This window comes from Cajanus cajan, chromosome 4 (genome assembly GCF_000230855.2).
Source record: "Cajanus cajan strain Asha chromosome 4, NIPB_CcT2T_4, whole genome shotgun sequence".
Lineage (NCBI taxonomy): Eukaryota > Viridiplantae > Streptophyta > Magnoliopsida > Fabales > Fabaceae > Cajanus > Cajanus cajan.
In genome coordinates, this window is record NC_138520.1 from 20,792,327 (window position 1) to 20,814,910 (window position 22,584).

The following is a 22,584-nucleotide window of genomic DNA, read 5'->3' on the forward strand; positions in this document are numbered from 1 at the left end:
ATTCAGAACGGCCCGTTCTGGATCTGTAAGTTACGTGTTAATTTCGCCTCCTGGAACGGCCTGTTCTGAAACCAGAACGGCCCGTTCCAAAGTTGAGTTTAACACATAAATGCTTATGTTGGAATGGCCAGTTCCAAACTATGATTTTAGGCTTTTTTTTGTAACTTGGAATGGCCCGTTCCAGTTTTGGGAATGACCCATTCCAAACTTAGGTTTTAGCCTTTTTTTTGAAACTTGGAACGACCTGTTCCTGTTTTGGAACGGCCTGTTCCAGTTTTGGAATGGCCCATTCTAAACTAGGGTTTTAGGCCCTTTTTGTACCTTGGAACGACCCGTTCCAATTTTGAAATAGCCCGTTCTAGGCTACTAAAATCAGCTTATTTGGGCTTTATGCTTTCTGATGTCATGTCCTGTTATGCTTCAGGAGCTTCTTTCCTTCGATAATGGAAGTCCATTTCCTTGTTTGTATGCCCCCGGATAAAATTGGGTGTCTACACTCTCTAATTCATGAATTAATCCACATAGCATATGGGATCCACAATTTCCCACTATGATCGATAAAAAAAAATGCTTGAAATCCATCCAACCTTGGTGTTTTAAAACCACTGGTTATTTTTAAAGCATTATAAATCTCCCCATCTTCAATAGGTCTACCCAATATCTAGAGGTCACTTTCTTCTAATTGAAGAAAACAATTATTTAAAGAAAAAAAGGAAACATGTACTAAGATCATGAAATAAATCGTTATAGAAATCGTTACCAATTTTTCTAGCTCCACCCTATTGGCTACCCAAAGACTTTCATCATTCTAAAACATCTCCAATTTATTTTTCCTTATTTGAACAATAGTTATACAATGAAAATATCTTGTGTTACGATCACCAAGATACAACCACTTACATGGGAACTTTTTAGAACCAAGGTAGCTCCTCCCTTACTAGGATTTGCTTGTATTTATATTATAGCTCTTTTTACGACCATTCTAGAAACCAATTATTACTCTCAAGAAGATTTTAGGCTATACCAATCAATCTTCTTAAGATCCTTCTCTTGGCATAAAAAGATATTACCAAAAATATTCTTATTCCACTCCTTCACATAGCTTTGGAAATTGTCAACCATATGATTTCTATTAGAGCATGGCCTCCATTCCTTTCTAACTACCTTTTTAAATTTAGCATGAGTGAAACAAATCAAACTTGTTCTAAACTAATAAGTTTTTTTTTCTTGTTCTGTTCAATAAGAATTACATACAATGACAATAATAAGGTTTAAAGTTAGAACTTTGTGCATACTATCCCAATCCTCATCATTTGGTCAACAACTAAATAGAGATTGACTATTCTACTTTGGAAAAGAAAAGACAAGTTATTAAAGATATATAATAGCACAAAATGGTTGAGATTGTTATAATTAAAGGGGAACTTATCCACCCTTATATATTAAACATGATTGATTATCTTACATGATAATGTTTTTAAAGGCTTCTTTTTAATGATTGTTTTTATGCACCTTTTTTCAATGAGAGAATTTTTAAAAATTCTTTCAACTTTTTATTTTTTTTTTAGGATCAAATATGTTTTTAGTCCATGAACTTTTGTCAATTTTGTTTTTAGTTCCTGAATTATTTTTTTTTAATACTAATTTTAGTCCCTGAAATTGTCAATTTTCACTTTTAATTTTTAAATTTTTTCTCTGATTAACATTTTCGTCCTTAACATAATTTTTTTTTACATGGAGAAAAATTTCAAGGAACAAAACCAAATAAAATTTGTTCATGAACTAAAAAATAAAATTGACAAAAAATTTAAAGACTAAAAATATTTAATATTTTTATCTTATTATCAATAAATCATTAGTTCATGTGATACTATGCTCAGTCTCTTCAAGTAAGTTCTCTAGTTCAAGTGTTGTATACATAAAAAAATGTAATTAAGAAAAAAAATTCTACTAAAAGTGACCAATTAGGTTCCCTGACAAAAATTAATCATTAATAAAATTGACAGATATTTCATACAAATAATATGATTATCCAATTTTTTTATTTAATTTAATTTTTATTTATCATATTTATTTATAAAATAAAATTTAATATTTTTAAAATAAATTATCAATAATCTCATATCACAATATAAATAATTTATCATAAATCTAAATATAATTTATATATTTTAAAATATTTATGTATACAAATTTTAAAAGTAATATTTACACACATAATTTATTATAAATTTTAGTTATTATAATACTAAAGATGAAACACCCATTAAAGTATTGGAAAAAAATGTTTTAACCCATAAATTATAATTGTTAGCTCGATAATCAGTTAAAAGTCAGAAGTCAAAACTCTCTTTCTCGCACTTCCGTGACTTTATCATTTCGGAAACAAAGCTCTTTGATCTTCGAATTCCTTGGATCACTTTTCTTCGATCATCTCTCTCTTCCTTCAACGTTCACCCCTACTAACTACAATCCCTTTTCCACGGGAAAATCTCCTTCTAGGGTTCTCACGACCTATAATCCCTCAATCTTTTACTCTTATGCTTCGATCATGATTTTCTTTTCCGTAGTTATAATTACGACTTAAATTGCTCGATTTTCCTTTTTTCTTTCACTTCTCAAGAATTGTGGAGCACTCTGTGATCAATGAAAATGCATTTGGTGTCTGGTTACAAGGTAATTTTGTACCTTCTTCGCTGTCTCTGTTTTTGCGGATGCGTAACTAGATTTATTGATAAATGATTGTGGGGATTTTTTTTAATTAAATTCTTGTTCATTGTAGATTTTACAATTATTACTCGTCAATGCTTAAGTTGTAGATAAGATATATAGCCACACTAGTTTCTGAGCTGGTTCGGTGTACTGTTGAGTTTTTGGACGATTTCAGTGTTGGGTTTGTTGAGAAATAGAGAATATTTGTAACTTTTTAGTCTTTGAGATTAACTTGTAAATTTCTTGTTTAATATATTAATCTCAGTGCTTGCATTTGGTAGTGAGTAACTTGATATTATCAGCTAATTTTATTTTATCCGTGTCTCTGCTCATGTGTAAATTAATTTCTTAATTCCGGTGCAGGGCGTTTTTGGGCTTGTTTTTGGGAATGAGAATTCTTCAAGTGAAGATAGGTAAGCAGTTTTAATGTTCTTAAGATTCATTCTAATTGTATTCCACATTGTAGTTGTACACTCCTCTGTTTGATTCTTTGGTAGCCTCCTATTTGACCTTGAGCTATAGTTGAAGATTGTCTAGGACTAGGATCATTATGTTTTGTTCATTCCTTGTCTCCATTTTTCTGTCCGTTTAGTTTTATCCATTTTGCAACAGCTTCTGCTATAGAATACAGGTTACTGAATTATATTCTCCTTTTCTATTAATAATTTATTTATTTGTACTGAATTTAGTCACTTAACTGAAATTGATTTGTTATGCCCCAAATAAATGAAAATTGCATTCTTCAAAATTTAAGTTGGTTGAAATCTGTAAGCTTCTGATAAAAAAGTTACCCACAAGCACAATGCATGCTTTCATATGTATGACCCTTCTTATCATATAATATTTCTACTATCACTGCAAAGGGTATGCCTTGATTTATTACATGTTGATGTACATGTACGACTAAGAACAGCTATGTAGTGTACTTTTATCTCAGAATTACCACTTTTATTGCTACCTCTCTGCTATAATTGTTATGCTCTTAGATCATGGTTAGAGTAAATGTTCTATATTTTTTCCTTGAAAATAATTTCTAGAAAACACGTATTCTTAAAGAATGCCTTTATTGGTGTAGATTTTATTTTAGCACTTAAGAATAATACTGCTGGTCTACATTAGCTTGGCCTTGTATTTGATAGATTTGTTATTTTATTTCATGGGAATTAGGAGTGCTAATGGTCTTCTATATCTGAACTATGTATGGTTAACGATGTGTTCTTAGAAAAAGCTTCAGCCACACCTTGCTGTTGTCTGCCTATTGATCTATTTGAAATAAATTTTATTACATATTAATTTCTATCTGCTTTCATATCAAACATCCTTTAGTTTTCTACAATTTTTTAACCTTATGGTGCAGTTTATTGTTGATGACTATTTTTAATTAAAAATCAAGTCTCATTAAGTTTATTTTATGTTTTACTATCATTCCAGTGTGGGGATTTCTTTTAATTTCTTTTAATCATTTATTGTTTAATCTAACTTCTACATTTAATACATGTGTGGCATTACCCCTAATATGATGGAGTATCTTCTACGTATGCCATATTTGATATTCCTTCTATTTGGTTTTTGGCTCAATAGCTATGTTGAACGCTTACTTGACCGGATAAGCAATGGTAAACTAGCAGAGGACAGAAGAAATGCTATTACTGAGCTTCAGGCTATTGTATCGGAAAGTCAAGCTGCCCAGTTAGCATTTGGGGCAATGGGTATATAGATCTCATCTCTCAAACAAGTTATCTTACTTTTTTTCCTCATTTTTTGTAACATGTTCAATACATCTTTGCAGGCTTTCCTGTATTGCTAAGCATCTTAAGGGAAGAACATGATGATGTTGAGATGGTGACAACACCAATCTTTCCTTTCATGTAGCCTTTTGTTATTTTGTATGCATTATTAATCAAGGTTTTTGATAATCTAGTTCATTATTGAAAGTTAGTACTTAGTAATTTTAAAACTATGTACGTGAACTGAGTGGTTGATCAATGGTTCAATTATTAGGTTTATGACCCAATCCACTATGCTAAATCCCATTACCTTGCCATGTACCAAACTGATATTATGCCAAAATTTTACATTCATCTGTCGTATGTCTAGAAATTCGTGTCACACAGTTAATGTCAGAACTTCTAATGTTTAACTTTGGGGTTTTCACACTTAAAAGATAACTTGTTAAAAATTTTGAAATTTACTGTGATAGTTGTTTTGTTCTTTTTTTCCTTGTATGGATTCTAAAGATATTCGCATCCGCACAGGCATTTAGTTTACTTTCATGGAATTTGTTTTATAAGAAATGCTAAATTTCCAATGTAGTACAACAATCATTAACTTCTTATGTTGGAGTATAATGCGTTGGTTTTGTGAATCCCATTTATTTAAGGTTCTGTTAGATTGTGAGGATTTTGGTTATTGGTTATTGAATGGAAATAGTCAATTAGTGCAGCCTTGGTGCAGTTGTCTATTTTTTCCTTTTATTTACCATGCCATTTTTATATGGATTTCCCTTAAGAGGTCTCCTTTTGCTTTTAATATATCTACCAAATATGAATTATGCAACAATTATAACAATGCAGGTTCGTGGTACCCTAGAAACTCTTGTAAGTGCGTTGACTCCTATCAATCATGCAAAAGGGTCAAGCAATGAAGTTCAGCCAGCTATGATGAACACTGATTTGCTTTCCAGAGAACCAGAAAGTATCTCTCTTCTTTTAAGTTTGCTGGTAAGAAACCTTTTTATTAAAATAATGAAAGGTATTCTCAGTTATATAACTAGAGGTTTCATTAGCTTGTGGGTTTATGCATGTATCTAATAATATTTTCTTAGTAACTTCCCTTGTGTGTACTTTCCCAGACAGAGGATGATTTTTATGTACGATACTACACTCTGCAACTATTGACTGCCCTTCTCACTAATTCTCCTCAGCGGTATTAGTTTTATGGTTTCCATTTTGATTTAAATCATGAAACTATTAAATTATCTAGCTTGGAAAGCACACTTGCTAAGTTCCTCCTCAGGTTACAGGAAGCTATATTGACCATCCCTCGTGGTATAACTCGGCTGATGGATATGCTTATGGATCGTGAGGTACAAAACTTGAAACTCCATAATTTGTCTTATGGATGCACAAAATATACCTGTTTAACTTTAAACTATGGTATTTTTGTTGAATTATCAAGCTTTAAAAATTATTTGGGGACAATATATTTGTTCAGAATCTTGAATGTTTGTCTTCGAAATATTATGACATGTTTTGCTTATTGGTCCCTTTTGGGGAAAAAGCATGGAATCTACCAATTGTGTTAGAATGCTGTTTCTTTGCTATTATTGACACACAAAATGATTAAGGTTTATATTGCAGGTAATAAGGAATGAAGCATTGTTACTTCTTACTCACCTGACCCGTGAAGCTGAGGTAACCTATTTGATCTAATGGGTCAGCCCCATCAATTTATATTTTTATATTTTTTTATTGGGTGCTAAAGTTAATTGTAATCTGTTAATTCTTATGGGTACAGGAAATTCAAAAAATCGTTGTTTTTGAAGGTGCATTTGAGAAGATTTTCAGTATCATAAAAGAGGAGGGAGGTTCAGATGGCGGTGTCGTTGTACAGGTGATACATGGTTTCCTTTGACAGTAGTTTTTTTTAACATACTAAGTTTGCATATGAACTACATGATGTAAGATATTAAATCAATAATCCATTAAGCCTTTTGATCTAGCTGGACAATGCAAATTTTAAGGTACCGTGTTTATGAAGATGTGTTAATGGAATGTTATTCATGGCTTTTAGACTCTAGTTTTGATGTTGTCCATTTACTTATGTTGTAAATAATGTGCATACAAGCATGCTCATAGTCATTTTATTCTTCCATTTACCCATATTTATAATGTATTTTTTGTCATTTAACACTAGTATTGAAAATTTCCTTATTGTTATTGTTGACCAAAGCTTTCATATCTAAAATTCTAAATCATATTTTTTTATGAGCATCATAGAACTTTAAATATTTTTTTGGTCCAGATACTAACCCATGTTACTGTGCAGGACTGTCTTGAATTGTTAAACAATTTGCTTCGTCATAATGCATCCAATCAGGTTTGTTGACTCTGTTGTGTTTGCTAACTTCTAATCCTGGTATTGATTTCAACTATGCATGATTTAGGTACTGCTAAGAGAGACTTTAGGACTTGATTCGTTGATATCAATTTTGAAGCTGAGAGGAAGTGGTTATACTTTTACTCAACAAAAGGTTAGATTCTTACATTTTTATGATTTTAGATTATGCTATTGCTAAACCTATACCTAACTTTTTTTGTCACTGTTGTAAACACCATACCAGTAGACAATCAATCTACTCAGTGCTTTAGAAACCATTAAATTGTTAATAAAGGGAGGTTCTGATGCTGATCCTGGGAAAGATCTAAATAAACAGACAAATAAGAGAACTCTGATTCAGGTTTGTGAAGAGCTTTGTCTTCCATGATGGCAACAAATAAGAGAACTCTGAAATTACATACAACATCAATCTGCTGATCTTTTTCTGCGGTTTATTTGGAATTGGTTGTAGAAAAAGGTGTTGGATCATTTATTAATGTTAGGTGTTGAAAGCCAATGGGCACCTGTTGCTGTTCGCTGTGCGGTAAGATTGCTTTCCTATTTCTCCACCCACTTATTGTATGCAAACTCAACACAAGTACAATAATTTGCTCACTAACCCCTCCTTAACTTCCTCTCCCCAAAGTTGACAGAATAGCGTGCCACTTTAGCTTCACTGAAATTAATGGATCAGAAGAACAAGTTGAACTGGAACATTTAAGCTTAACTCAAATAGTGTTAATTGATTATTCTTGTTGCCATCATTCCTGATTGAAATTCTTTCCATATTGTTGATGAATCTGTTTGATGTACAATTTGATACTCCTGCACATATTATGTAAACATACACAAGCATTGATAATACTTGGCAACATAGTTATTAGTATTGTATTATAAACAGAAGTTAGACTATCTTTCTTAGCATATCATATGCTTGTGTATTACTGACACACATGAATGGTTGTCAAACTAGAGTACTAACCTATAGAATTATCCGAGTTTAGAAACTCACTTCTCCAAATTGCAATGACTTATGGCTGGAATTGTTTCTTGGTGGGTCGCTTAAACTTGGGTGGGATCAGGCGAAATTGGTCAAAATGGCAAGCTTAGGTCTGATTTCTCAAGTTCATCTCCACACCAATTTCACAGCAAAAAGACATTGACTTGTGGCCGGACTCAAACGATTAGGGCTTAGCTCTTACACTTGATTAGGGTTCAACTTAGGAAAGTACGGGAGAACGAAAGTGAGAAATTCTATATTATTCAAGAATAGGATACAAGTGTTCCCAAAGGAGCACTCTCCTTTCATTTGACACTGGAATAATCCAGTTGACAAACCAAAGTTCTGAAAATCTCCCTCACCTCTACATTTAGAGAGTTATTTATAGCCAGAAAACTGACATACAACAGCTATCCTTTCAACAACCTTTGATTTCCACTGACAAACTTATTTGCTCCTTTATTCTTCCTCCTATGATAGTCTCCTTGGGTCTGTTTGGGAGATTCTGATAGAACTGGTTCAGGAATAACCGAAGAAAAAGGAAACACTGTACTATGCACTTTATTGCTGTAAACAAAATTCAGGTATTCGAGAGACTTGACTCTCCACAAACAATGAATTGTCTAAAAAGCCCCCCTTATTGACCCCCTATCTCCTAGTTATATTTGCCCATTTACTACCAATACCCCCTCTTGCAATATCCACCTTGTCCTCAAGGTGGAATAAAGGAAACACTTTCTGAATGTCCGTAGCTAATTCCCAACTATTCTCACAATCAGGGAGTTTCTGCCATTTGATCAAGACCTCCACTTGACCTGCCTCATTCCTCCGAGTATTTAAAACAACATCCGGTTGCACAAGTAACTCCCAAGTGTCAGTCAAAACTTCCGGTAAGGGTTGAGGCTGTTGCTGATCACCAATAGCCTTCTTTAATTGTGAAACATGAAATACCGGGTGAAGTTTACTGTTGGCCGGTAAATCAAGCTTATAAGCCACAACACCAATCCTTTGCATGATTTGATATGGACCATAAAAACGTGGTCGAAGTTTCTCGTTTGGCCGTTTAGCTAAGGACTTCATCCTATAAGGTTGCAATTTGAGGTATACCCAATCACCCTCTTGATACTCCACATCCCTCCTATGCTTATTAGCATGGGCTCTCATTTGATCTTGGGCTTTCAAAAGATTACTTCGCAATTCTGCCAACAACTCATCACGTTGGCGAACTAATTTATTCACCTCTTCTATCTTTGAAGGAATGGTAGTACCTTTCAACAATATTGGAGGATCTCTCCCATACAAAGCTTTGAAAGGTGACATTTTGGCAGAGGTGTTGTAATTGGTGTTAAACCAAAATTCTGCCCAAGCTAGATGTGATGGCCATTGCTTCGGCTTTGTACCGGTAAGACAACGCAAGTAGGTTTCTAAACAACGATTTACCACTTCTGTTTGGCCATCTGTCTGCGGATGGTAAGCTGAACTTAACTTGAGGTGGGTCCCTGCTTGTCGAAATAATTCCTTCCAAAACTGACTCATGAATATTTGATCTTGGTCAGAAACTATAGAGGAGGGAAAACCGTGTAACCTGACCACCTCCTTCAAGAACAATTCAGCTACCACCTTTGCTGTAAATGGGTGACCAAGGCCTATAAAATGTGCAAATTTAGTTAATTTGTCCACAACTACCATGATGGTGTCCTTGCCCTGTGAGCGTGGAAGCCTTCCTATGAAATCCATAGAAATATCAGCCCAAACCTGTGTTGGAACTGGTAAAGGTTGAATGAGACCAGCTGGAGACAAAGCCTCATACTTATTCTTTTGACAAACTGTACAAGCAGCCACATAATTCTTAATATCTGCCTTCATACCATCCCAATAAACCACTCTTGCTAATCTTTTATATGTTCTGAAGTAACCTGAATGTCCTCCCACCGGCGAGTCATGAAATTCCTTCAAAATTAATGGAATTCTACTGGACCCCTTGGGTAAAACCAATTTTCCCTGGTAGTATAGTCGTCCCTTGTGTAATTCATTGCCACTATGATTTGAATAACCTACGAGCAAGTCTTGATAAATGTTGTGAAACTTAGCATCCCTTTGAATCTCTACCTCCCATGCCTCCATGTCTTCCAAATTCACCATTGATATAGCAGAAAATGCAGCCCTCCTGGATAACGCATCAGCAGCTGAGTCCTCCTTACCCGGTTTATATTGAATCTCAAAGTCATACCCTATTAATTTCGTGGCCCACTTAAATTGTTCTTCACTCATGAGACGTTGTTCCGTTAAGAACTTAAGACTGCGCTGATCTGTTCATATAATAAAATGATTGCCCAACAGATAGTGCCTCCATTTCTGAACCGCCAACACTACTGCCATTAATTCTCTTTCATAAATAGATTTTTGTTGTGCCCTTGATGATAAGGTTTTGCTCCAAAAGGCCAACAGTCTCCCTTCTTGAAGCAAAACAGCCCCTAAACCAACCCCTGATGCATCTGTCCCTATCATAAATGGTTTGTTAAAATCTAGTATTGCCAATATTGATAACGTAGTCAGATTATTTTTGAGTTCCTCAAAAGCCTCCTGTGCTTCCGTAGTCCAACTAAACCCATCTTTTTTTAACAGCTGAGTTAAAGGCTTAGCTATCTTACCATATCCTTGAATGAATTTGCGATAATACCCTGTAATTCCCAAAAAACACGCAACCCTTTTATATCTTTTGGCGTGGGCCACAACCACATAGCCTCAAGTTTCTTGGGATCAGTTGCCACTCCTGCTGATATGATGTGACCCAAATACTCCAAACTATGCTGCCCAAAACTGCATTTCTTTTTATTAACTCTCAATTAGTTCTTCTCTAAAGCTCCCAACACCTTCCGTAAATGATCAGCATGACTGCCTAGATCAGGGCTGTAAACTAGAATGTCATAAAAAAACTAGTGCAAACTTCCTTAGAAATGGCTTGAGTACCTCAGTCATTAAAGCTTGAAAAGTAGAAGGTGCATTGGTTAATCCAAACGGCATCACCAAAAATTCATAGTGACCCTCATGGGTTCGAAAAGATGTCTTCTCTATGTCTCCTACGCTCATTCGAATTTGGTGATACCCCGATCTTAAATCCAATTTAGAGAAAACCTTAGCTCCTCCCAACTCATCTAACAATTCATCTATAATAGGAATGGGAAATTTATTGGGGATGGTGATTTTATTTAAAGCTCTATAATCCACACAAAATCTCCAACTCCCATCTTTTTTCTTCACCAATATTACTGGGCTAGAATAGGGATTGAGACTAGGTCTGATAATTTCAGCTGATAACATTTCCCTAACCAATTTCTCAATTTCCGTTTTTTGGTAGTGAGGATACCTGTAGGGCCTGATATTCGGGGGAGCAGTTCCTGGTTTCAACGCAATGGTATGATCTTGTCTTCTATTGGGAGGTAAAGCTTCCAGTTCTAGAAAAATGCCCTTAAATTCGTTCATTACAGCCTGCACCTTTTCTGGGACCATGGGACTCAGCCCTTGAACTTCTTCTATTAACTGACAGCCCACCACAAATCCTTGTCCCTCATCTCGTAGTGCCCCTTTAATGGTTTTCATTGAAGCAATAGATTTCGTTAATTCGGGTTCTCCTTTCAGTATCCGTGTCTTCCCCTCGACCTTTACTGTGAATATCAGTTTATCAAAGTTTGCTCTAAAATCTCCCAGTCCAGCCAACCATTCTAGTCCTAGAATTACATCAGCTCCTCCCAATCCAAACAAGAAAAACTCTTGTATAATTGTAAAATCTTGTACTTGCAGTTGGATTCCTTCACAAACTCTGCTACTCTTAATTTTACGTCCATCTCCCACCTCCACCATGTAAGAAGCAGTCGCCCTAACCACCAGCCCCAACCTGTCCACCAGCTCCTTGGAAATAAAGTTATGAGTAGCTCCACAATCCACCAGAACCACTACTCTGGCCCCTCCAATTTGCCCCCACACCTTGAGAGATCTCCTAGACGTTAACCCCACTATACTATGCATAGATAGTTGGGTTTTGGGATTTACCTCCAGCTCTAATTCTTCCTCCTCTTCCTCCTCATTTTCCTCGAACTCCCCTAATACCATTACATTAAATTGTTTATTTTTGCATATGTGATTAGGCCCAAATTTCTCCTCACACCTGAAACATTCCCCTTTTTTCACTTTTTCCTTCATCTCTGCATCGGTCAATCTTTTAAATCTTGATTTCTCCCTTGTTACCCGGTTGTCCATTTGGTTATTCGCGTTGGAGGATTCTTGTGATCCCTTATTGCCCATCTCAAATGGTTTAGTAACCTTCAAAGTCCACTCCCTACTGGCGGGTTTAGTAACAGCCGAACTCCATTTTCTACTAGGTTGACTATGAGAGAACCCCTTGTACTGCTCCATTAATTGCCCCCCTGAATAACCACCTACCCGTGTCATGGCTGCATTTTTCTCCTCAATCTTCTTGGCTTTACACATTGCGCGTCTCCCACCAATGAAACCACACAAGAGCATCTCCTTACAAGGCCACCATCACCGCTTGCATCTTCTCGGTCTCAGTCACTCCTCTTAATTGAAAATATCGTTCGACTTTGCTTATCCACCCATAGGTGTCCTCACCCTCAAAGATTGGGATTTCTAATCTCCGCCATTTGTCTCCCACTGCTGTTTCACTTGTATTTTCCCCCATTGACTCGACTTCTTCTGTTCCAGAATTTTGATTTTTCCCTTTGTCTTCCCCCATCGGATTTTCACCCAGTCTTGAAACTAACCTTTCGATCATGCCCTCCATCTTTTTCAGCCTTTCATCTCGTTGATCTTCATGCCGTTCTTGCTGTGCAAAGCGTTCTTCCATGCTTTCTTGATTCCGACTCAAACTTGCCATTGCTTTCTCCAAACTATCGATTCTGGATTCCATTCTTGTTGACGCCATCAATCCCCTAAAACGTGATACCCACTGCTCCGAGATCGGAGCTCTGATACCAGTTGATAGAACTGGTTCAGGAATAACCGATGAAAAAGGAAACACTGTACTATGCACTTTATTGCTGTAAACAAAATTCAGGTATTCGAGAGACCTGACTCCACAAACAATGAATTGTGTAAAAAGCCCCCCTTATTGACCCCCTATCTCCTATTTATATTTGCCCATTTACTACCAATACAATCTATTATTCAGTTACACTTTAATCCTCTCCTTTTTGCCTATTTCTCCTACTGTACACCTTCCGATATCTATCAGATTCATTCTCATGCCTAACATAGTTATGCTGTGTAAAAGTTGTGAAACAGAGATGTCTTCTGCTGGGTTGAAGCCGTATCACGTCTCTCCTTTGCCTCTTCTATTGCACTTTTATTCTTTTTCACATCTCACCTGCAGGGTTGAAGATGCATCTCTCCCTTGGTTGTGTAGAAGTTGCCTGTTTTCTTTCACCTTCCTTTGTCATTTGTGAAAAGAAAAAGTTCCTTCCTCTCGGTAGCAACCCATTCAGCTCATGAGCCTATTTTTTAGCCCACTGTCTTATATTTAATCTTATCAGTCCATCCAATTTACAAATCCATCTTTTGGTCATTTGTTTGCACTTTTGACTTGTTCACCTTTTGATATTATTCTGAAAATCTGTATACATTTATAAATTATAATTATATTATGTAGCTATAAATATCCATTTGTTGCAGTTAGTCTCTATGTGAGTCGCATTATATTTGATATTGGTGAGTCGTGAGTGTGGGTCTGTATGATTTGCTATTTTTCCTTTTTATGGAGGTGTTTATATTGAATTATTGTTATATTAAAAATATTATGTTAATGTATATATGTCTTGTATATGTTTTTTAATATTATTTTTTATATGGACATAAGTTTATTTAAACTCTCAAGTCTGACAACCTTGGGCACATGCTTGTTATCATTGTTTTTATTAGCATAGACATTATATAGATTAAGCGGTACAAGGGGTACCAAACTCGTAGAATAAATATGATAAGTTCATCTTTAGTTCACTACCCGCTGAAGGTTATGACACATTGATGTGTGTTGCGATAAATATTTAATAATCATTCATTACAAAATGAAACCCTGTGACAGTATACTTTATAAAAATCCCAGCTGTATAGATAATAACCAGAGTATACTATCCACACCTCCCTGTTTTCTTCAGCTTCTGACCCACTTTCTCCAACATTAAAGCTACCCATGCCTATAACACATACCATACATCTGTTATTCCTCTTCACTCTTGAAGTTGCAAGTTAGAGAGGCATGCACCTGGATTAATATACCACTGTGTAGCTGAATATAAGACCCCCTCTCATATTCCTTTAAGCCATCGCCAAGATGTATTTATGAATTTTCTCCACAGATACTCTTTGTCAAAACCAGCATTGTTGAGAAGGCAATTATTTCTAGTGTTCCATACAGACCATATTAAAGCACACCAAATAATTTTCCATCTAGAAATAGCATCTTTGTTTATGAAGCATGATGGATATTGCAAAAAGAAGTCCCTTACAGAGTTAGGGAAAACATTGCAGTAGTTCTACCACTTGAAGCAGGCTAACCACATAAGACGCACCACTTTGCATGAAATGAATAAATGATAAGTTGTTTCATATGACAGAGTATAGCTATTTACATTGTGATCTAATTGTATGTTCATCTTGACAAGGTTATCCCTCGTGGGAAGCCTGTCTAAGAAAACCCTCCGAAAAAAAAAAAGATCACTTCTTGTGGTACCTTGATATCATATATTAAAAGTTAGTTAAAACTTAAGACAACAATGTAATGATCAAATGCCATCATTTTTACCTGTTTTGGCTAAAGCAAACACACCTTTGTATTTATTTCATCTTTTCATTTTGCGAACAATAACAACAACAAAGCCTTATCTCACTAGGTGAGGTCGACTACATGGATCACATGACACCATTTGGCCAGGTCAAAAACAAAATCTATTTTGCAGACAGATCATGAAAAATAAAAGGGAACCAGTAACCACACAGCACAACACGAGTCAAAGATACACTACACCATGGATATGGGGAGACAACAAATTTTACAAATTGTACAGCGCAACACTGCTATAATACAACTTAAAAAAAAAATCCGACAATAGTAACAACAATAGCCTTACCCACTAATGAATAAAATAAATCTAAATTTAAAGTAAAAACTCTTGCATCACCAGACAAAATTCACATTAGTCATATAATAAATGCTAAGATTTATATTGTTATTGTTATTTTGGCATTTCAGTTTGTGTTGGTATAAAAGTTAAAAAAAGGTACAATTATAAAAATGACATATTCAATAGGGATACAACACAACATGTCTAACATGAATGCATATTCAATATGGCTACAACATGACACGGCTAATATTTAGAAGCGTCCATGATTCCTCGGGACAAACAATCAAAGGCCTCTCTATTTTTTTTATTTTTTTTTTTTGTGATAGAATGAGAGAAAATGAACATTGAACATAGTCTTTGAATTTCTGAAAATGAAAACCCCAATTACAAAAGTAGATGGACTTTGTGTATCATGTTGTCCCAATTTCTTTTTTCTTCCTGTCCATACTTCATAAATTAGTTAAACTTGGGAGTGTAATTGATTTGTGAAATTATCAACTATTCAATACTATCTCTTTGCTTTGATATTTATACGTTTCAAAAGAGTGCCTTCATCATTTATATAGCATCACTGCTACTTTGGTTTTGTTCTATGGTATTTTTTTTTTTTTTTGTGGTTGGTTCTAATATGCTTAGTACATAGCCTACAAGATCCTTTTCTATTCATCAAGTATGAAGATGCACTTTATTTATGCTGCTAAACTTAATCCTTTTTTAGGCATTGAGGGTTATTGGCGATCTGATTGCTGGAGATTTAAAGAATTGTGATGTTCTTTCTAGCAAATTTCTTGGAGAGGAGCCACAAGTTGAACCTGCTCTGAACTCTATACTCAGAATCATTTTGAGGACTTCTAGCATGCAAGAGTTCATTGCAGCTGATTATGTTTTTAAAAGCTTTTGCGAGGTTGGTAAATGCGTTTTTTTTGGATTTATATAAACATTCTTGCACCGTATTTATAATGTAATTTAATTCAGAAAAATACTGATGGACAATCAATGCTGGCATCTACACTAATCCCACAGCCGTATTCCATGAATCATGCACCTCTTGAGGAGGATGTCAATATGTCTTTTGGAAGGTTTGTTTTGTTGTTGATGCTTTAATGACTGCACATATTTCTAATTTGTTGCAAATGTTAGATTTTGTATAACAAATCTTTGTCCATGCACATTCCCTATTCCGTAAATCATCACAGCCTTTTAAAGATGCTATGTTGAATCAATTTTAAGATTGTAAATTTTTTTTCTTTCAGCATGCTATTACATGGTCTTACATTGGGTGAAAATGAAGGTGATCTTGAGGTTTGTAATGCTTGTTTTATATTCTTCTTTTTTTATTTTTATCTTTTACATGCTAATGCAACTAAATGTTGGCAGCATGACTAGCATTTTGTTGAAAATGTAGGTTTGTGGCAGGGCTGCTAGTGTCCTATCTCACGTATTGAAAGACAATCTTCACTGCAAGGACAGGGTATGCAGATAATTTTCACCTCATCATATTCTTAGTTTTAATCTACTACAAGTTTTTTCACTGAGGAGGCTTAAGTCATTTAGTTTAATGACCAAGACTTCTATTATAAAAGAATCACAATTATGGCATTTTATGTTATAAGCTATGAAGCACCACAGTCACTAGGACATGACTAATGTCTAAAATATAGGACATTGGGACACGACAAACACACACACACATATATATATATATATAAGTTTTACAATTTTTATATGATAATAATCTTTAGAAGATGAACCATATCTCTTAAAAGTTAAAATGAGTATTTTTTATGAAAATGAGCCTCACAACAAATAAAAAAGTGTTGGAGTCTTGCAATATTTATAAATAAGTTGACTTTTAATTTTATTTTATTTTTATAATAGGAGTGTTTAGTTAAGAGCAGATGTTGACTCGCTCTCTTAACTCGTGTTCAAGTTGTGTTAGAGAGGTGTTTGGACCAATAAAATAGTAATTTTTAATTATAACACAGTGGAGAGGTGTCGAACGCGTGTCCAAGGCATGTTTGTAGATGTGTTGGTGCTTCATAGGTTATAACATGAAAAAAATTCTAGTTTGTAGTACTAGAAATGATATTGTTTTGCTTGGAGATCTCCTATCAATTTATTTTTCCCCATAAATCCAAATGTTGTTTCTAGCATAGCCGAACTGAGAGGGGAAATTTATCCCTTTGGGTCAACCTCACGCCCACAGCTTTCTAAAAGTTTGGGCTTTTAAAGAACTTTTATTTTTTAAGCTTCTTTCAATTTACTTTTTCCTATAAATCCAAATGTTGTTTCCATAGGAGGAGCTATGGGGTGACTTGGGGATGCCATGGTCACCCCCAAATTTTTTTAACTTATTTTAAATTTTTAATATAAAAATATTTTTAACACACCTAAAAGAAAGAAAAGGTGAGAAATTTGTCTTGGCCCCCCTCTAAATACATCCTGTCCCCGCCGCTATTTTCTATCTCAACCTCAGTCCCAATATATATATATATATATAACATTGTCTCACTGGTTAAAAAATAAGAGTGAATGGATGTAATTATATTCAATAATGATATGGTTAATATTCACGATTTGTTAGGTAAAGTTAATCATCATTAGACATTCAATAATCTCACACTGCTAACCATGTTTTGAAAATTGTATACATCCACGTTCATTTACTGTTAACCACTTGTGAGGCAAAGTTAATCACCATAAAGTATTTCAATAACCTCATGAAACTATTAACCCACATCGATAATTATATATGTTTACATTAATTTATTTTTAACCATTTGTGAAACAAAATTAACTATATTTGTACATATAATTAACCTTGTTTGTTGGGTCGAGTCCAGGTGTAAAATGCCAGCGGTATGATTATCAGCACTCTAAAAATAAATATATTAATTTGAAAGATAGTGTTGTGTTACTAAAGGCAAGGAAGTTGTATTTATACTAGTAGATGATTTCCAATCCTAGTTAAAAATCAAAACAAATCATGAAATATATGGAGTTATAGAAACCAATGGTAAGAGATAATCTAAGATACTCTTAATTACTCTGATTTTTATCATTATATTCTTAAATTTCCACTGCTCACCTAGTGGGAAATGGACTTTGCTGTTTATTATTTTAAAATTTCTACCCTACCTACTTGTAATTATTGTGGTAAGAAAGAGTAACGTAGTTCAAGTGAATCAGTTAACAATATTTTACATTTTTTTTCTTTAAATATATATTCTAATAAACCAAAATAATAATAATAAAACTTGATATTTTTGGAAAGTAGTTGGATTTTCCCTTTGTTTTGTTCCTTTTATTTTTTTCAATGCCTTTAGCATTTTTTTTTTTTTTTTTTTGTGAAATAGGGAGCCCAGGGTCCTTTTTTTCTTGCATGGGTAGTCAGAATTTGCCTCCTTTATTTATCATATATTTTTTTGGGTAGAAAAAAGTTTAGGTGAGTTGGGTTCTGGTCTCTCCAGGGCCAGGATAGACCTCAAGGCTCTAAGTGCTTATATAGGTACTTACAAATTACTTACCAACAAAGTCTCCACATTGGTAGAAATCGAGCCCTCGTCTTTTATAGGTTTTGCTTTTACTGCTAATTACAGTCCCCTGTGGGAATACTATAACTATTCTCATTATACACCTTTCAAGTTTCAACAAATGCAACTCTAAAGCTTCCTGTGTATATAGTATGGATGTTAAATAATAGAGTGAATTACACTGACAATCCTTGAAGTTTGGTGAGATTTTAGATAAATCCCCTTCTTTTTCTACTCTAACACTATCTCCCCTCAATTGTTTGGGAAACATGTTCCTAACCCGCCTTTAAACATTACATTAACCTTCTTTAATTGTTTGAAAAACATTGCACCATGTTCTCCTATAAGAGATGTTGTAAACCTTAAAAAAGCAAGGGGGATTATATGCAATCTAACGTAACCTTAGGGAGTGCTAGTATAGTTTACACTAAATTACATAGGTCCTGATTAAAAAGGTTTAATGAATGTGATAATGATATAAAAAATAAGTTGGGACGTGCAAGATCTGTAAGTTTTTGGAAATTTCCCAAAGTGGAGCATGTGAGTGCCATTAGGTACTGGTGTTACCTGACAACTATGTATTGATTTGCTTGATATGTATGAATGTTTCATGAGGCATACTTTATGCCTGCATGTTATCCATCATATATTTATATTATATTATATAAAATTTTATGTACTCCTTTTCATTTGTTAGGAGTTTTCCCAAACATAGCAGGTGATATTTTTGCATGATTTGTTACATAAATATTCACACAATTAGTCCTTGTAAATATGATGGATAAATTTGGTTTAAGTTCTATTTTATTTTTGACTTTTTTTTGGTTTTCATCCTCAGAAATTTTAAATATTTTGAAATGATCTCTATCATCACTCACTAATGACATAACATACATCTAAATATGTCATGTCACATACCACTTCAAAATAGTCACAGTTGCTTATGGTGCCATAGATAATTGCATGTCACATAATTATTAAATGGTGATAGGGATGATTTTCACAAGTTTTAAAATGTACGAGGACCAAAATTAAAAATAAAAAGTTGGAGGACTAAAATCAATTTTAACCATATTTACAAAGACAAAGAACACGTTTAAGTGTAATTATTCCTAGGTTTTCTTTTGTAAGTGAACTTTATGTATTTAATGCAGTACATTTTGTTGATATAAACTGCTTGCAAATTTTATTGTGCTCTTATTCTTACCACAAACTACTCTACTCTGATCATTTTATTATTCATCTGTACACATTGTATACAGTCCTTCAACATTGATAAGTAATGGTTTTATGGTAGTATTGTCAGTGATATTAAAGAAAGGATAAACAATAAATTTGGTTGTGTATAGAGAAATCTTATGAGAAAAGTTGCAGGTTTTACAAATCGAAATTGAGGCCCCCATCTCATCCTTAGGAGCTCCAGAGCCACTAATGCATCGAATGGTGAAATATATGGCCCTTGTCTCTTCCATGAAAAGCAAAGACGGAAAGTCTAGATCATCAGAAAATTCATATATTCAAGAAATTATCTTAAAATTACTAGTTACCTGGCTAGCTGATTGCCCAGGTGCTGTTCACTGTTTCCTAGATGCTCGCCCCCACCTTACTTATCTTCTTGAGCTGGTGTCAAATTTGTCAGAAACAGTGTGCATAAGGGGTTTGGCAGCAGTCGTCTTGGGTGAATGTGTTATCTATAATAATTCCACTGATAGTGCAAAGGATGCATTTGCCATTGTTGATATGATGAGTCAGAAAATCGGGCTTAGTTCTTACTTTTTGATGTTTGATGAGATGCAGAAAAGTTTTGTTTTTGCTAATGTGGAATCATCTCTGAACCGTAAATCATTCACTAGATGTTCAACAGCTAGCATGGAAGATATTACAGATTCAGACAACAATGACCTATCTGAACAGAAAAATATGGATCATCCTGTTCTGTCTTTAATATTGGATTCTTATTTTGTGAATCTTGTCAAAGGACTGGAAGCAGATATTAGGGAACAAATTGTGGTGGTCTATAGTCATCCAAAAACTAAGGTAGCCGTGGTGCCAGCAGAATTAGAGCAGAAGATTGGTGAAAGTGATGTAGAGTACATAAAGCGGCTGAAAGCTTTTCTTGAGAAGCAATGCTCTGAAATAAAGGTACTATGTTTACTTATTTGTTCATTATGAAATTTCTCTACGAGGATAAGTCTTGAATATGATTCTTTTAGGAAACCCTGCCTTACTGTAATTAGGAAGTTGCATGTTGAAGGTACTAAAGTCTATCTCCAAAGTTAATACGATAATTTGATGGTATTTCTTTATCATTTGCTTGAAGTTATATTTTAGAGTTGGGTTTTAAATGGTATATGCATGATAAAGATAAAAAGAGCAATCTTGTTAAGTGTTTGCTATGATATGTCATCCCTGTCAATATCTTTGTCATTTATCAGGTTGTTGCTCCAAGACAAGCTTGTTTCTTATGGATCCTTAATCCATTATTGACTAATAGTACGATATGTCACAAGAGTATTTTAATATGTTTGGAAAGTCTGTTTAAATATTGAAAAGATAAACCTCATCAGACCAGTGCAAAATTCATCTTTCTTAGCTGATCTGCGTCTCCTGTCTTTCTTGTATCTCTTTCTCTGGCTTTATTGTTCCTCATAGGTAGCCCACTGACTCACGTGTTTGTAAATCACAGCTGTTTTGTGTACATTTCCCTTCCGAAATTCTGATATTACCTTCTTTCGCCTACTGTCTTTTTATTCAAGTTTGATATTCTTTTGGTGAGTTTTATTTTCTTAAATGCTCTTATGTTTATTTCTCTTGATACATTGTTAGGTTTTTATTTATATTCTAGAGGTCATTTTAGTATACATCTGTAAAAAATAAAATTGGTCACTATTCTTCATTATATAAATTCATGGTGGATTTTCGGCTTGCCTCCTTGGGCTTTTGCCAATTCCATGAACCTGAAACAAGAATAGTAATTTGTTTAGGAGTCTGAACTGTAAACATCAGTGGACAAGTGTTGGGCATGCATTTTATTCTTCTTTCCTTTCATCATTTCAGGACCTCCTTTCACGGAATGCTACTTTGGCTGAAGACCTGGCCAGGACAGGTGGGGGTAGTAATATACAATCTGAGCAAAGAGTAAGTGGGAGCTCAGATAAAGTCCAAATAAATGCACTCAGTAGAGATCTCCAAGAAGCATCTAAAAGGTTGGAGATGCTGAAGTCAGAAAAAGCAGAAGTTGAATCTGACACAAGGAAGTACCGGAATTTAGCTGAAAAGATGGAAGCTGATCTAAGGAGTCTTTCTGATGCCTACAACAGTCTTGAGCAATCCAACATACAACTGGAGAAGCAGGTGAAAGCACTGAAGAGTGGAGTATCCTCAACATTCCTAGATGTGGAGGCAATTAAAGCTGAAGCAAGGGAAGAAGCTCAAAAGGAGAGTGAAGGTGAACTGAATGATCTGCTTGTATGCCTAGGGCAAGAACAGAGCAAGGTGGATAGACTTGGTGCTAGATTGCTTGAGTTGGGGGAAGATGTTGACAAATTGCTTGAAGGCATTGGAGATGATGTTGGGAATGTTGAAGATGGTGAGGATGAGGAAGACACTGAATAATAATAATGTACTATCATCTAGCCTTTGCAGGGCTCACTTTGTACATTTCTTGGTTGAATTGTACAGTCTTACCAGGGTTGGATTTTAAGTTATAACGTCCATCTGGACCTCTTCCGGGCTGGCTTTTGTTATGCATTACTTGATGATTTACGTTGTATCCGATGGTTTTTTTCTCATATCACTTTTGCATTTTTTTTTTTTTTGTTAAAATCTTAATATCAACTAGTCAAATGAGTAGAAAAGTATATTGGGTACAACATGGATATCTAATCAGTGATTAAAATGACTTAAGAAAGATCAAGAAATATCTACCAATCTAGAAGATTTGAGAATGGAGGTGGAGTAGTTTAACCATTAAGATACTTAAATAATTTAATAAAATTTTGGAAAGTCCTATAAATATATACAATATGGACACTTAATCAACATGTAATTAAAATGACTTGAGAAATATCTATCAATCTAGAAGATTTGATAATGGATGTGG

At 34.5% G+C, this 22,584-nt stretch overlaps 1 protein-coding gene across 3 annotated transcripts; it reads left to right on the forward strand.

Moving 5' to 3' along the window:
- Positions 1-2,320: 2,320 nt before the first annotated feature.
- LOC109810311 (golgin candidate 6) lies at positions 2,321-22,273 on the forward strand. 3 transcript variants are annotated; one of them, XM_020373742.3, is made up of 19 exons: positions 2,321-2,676; positions 3,076-3,125; positions 4,294-4,421; positions 4,502-4,554; positions 5,286-5,432; positions 5,564-5,637; positions 5,728-5,797; positions 6,072-6,125; positions 6,229-6,324; positions 6,760-6,810; positions 6,878-6,964; positions 7,058-7,171; positions 7,283-7,354; positions 15,668-15,853; positions 15,925-16,028; positions 16,203-16,251; positions 16,355-16,420; positions 19,857-20,624; positions 21,540-22,273. In XM_020373742.3, exons 1-19 carry the CDS (start codon positions 2,647-2,649, stop codon positions 22,095-22,097), a joined length of 2,757 nt encoding a protein of 918 aa, XP_020229331.1. In that variant the 5' UTR covers positions 2,321-2,646; the 3' UTR covers positions 22,098-22,273. The 3 variants fall into 3 exon arrangements, with proteins under 3 accessions (XP_020229331.1, XP_029129588.1, XP_020229332.1); XM_029273755.2 differs by lacking the exons at positions 7,058-7,171; positions 7,283-7,354; XM_020373743.3 differs by lacking the exons at positions 2,321-2,676; positions 3,076-3,125; positions 4,294-4,421; positions 4,502-4,554 and having other exon boundaries at positions 5,367-5,432; positions 5,735-5,797.
- Positions 22,274-22,584: the final 311 nt, after the last annotated feature.

What these genes read in the sequence shown, in the direction of transcription:
- LOC109810311 (XM_020373742.3), top strand. Translation starts at nt 2,647, where the DNA reads ATGAAAATGCATTTGGTGTCTGGTTACAAG. An exon ending in ATGGCGGTGTCGTTGTACAG is followed by an intron (nt 6,325 to 6,759) that starts GTGATACATGGT and finishes GTTACTGTGCAG; the next exon opens with GACTGTCTTGAATTGTTAAA. An exon ending in TTTTTAAAAGCTTTTGCGAG is followed by an intron (nt 15,854 to 15,924) that starts GTTGGTAAATGC and finishes AATTTAATTCAG; the next exon opens with AAAAATACTGATGGACAATC.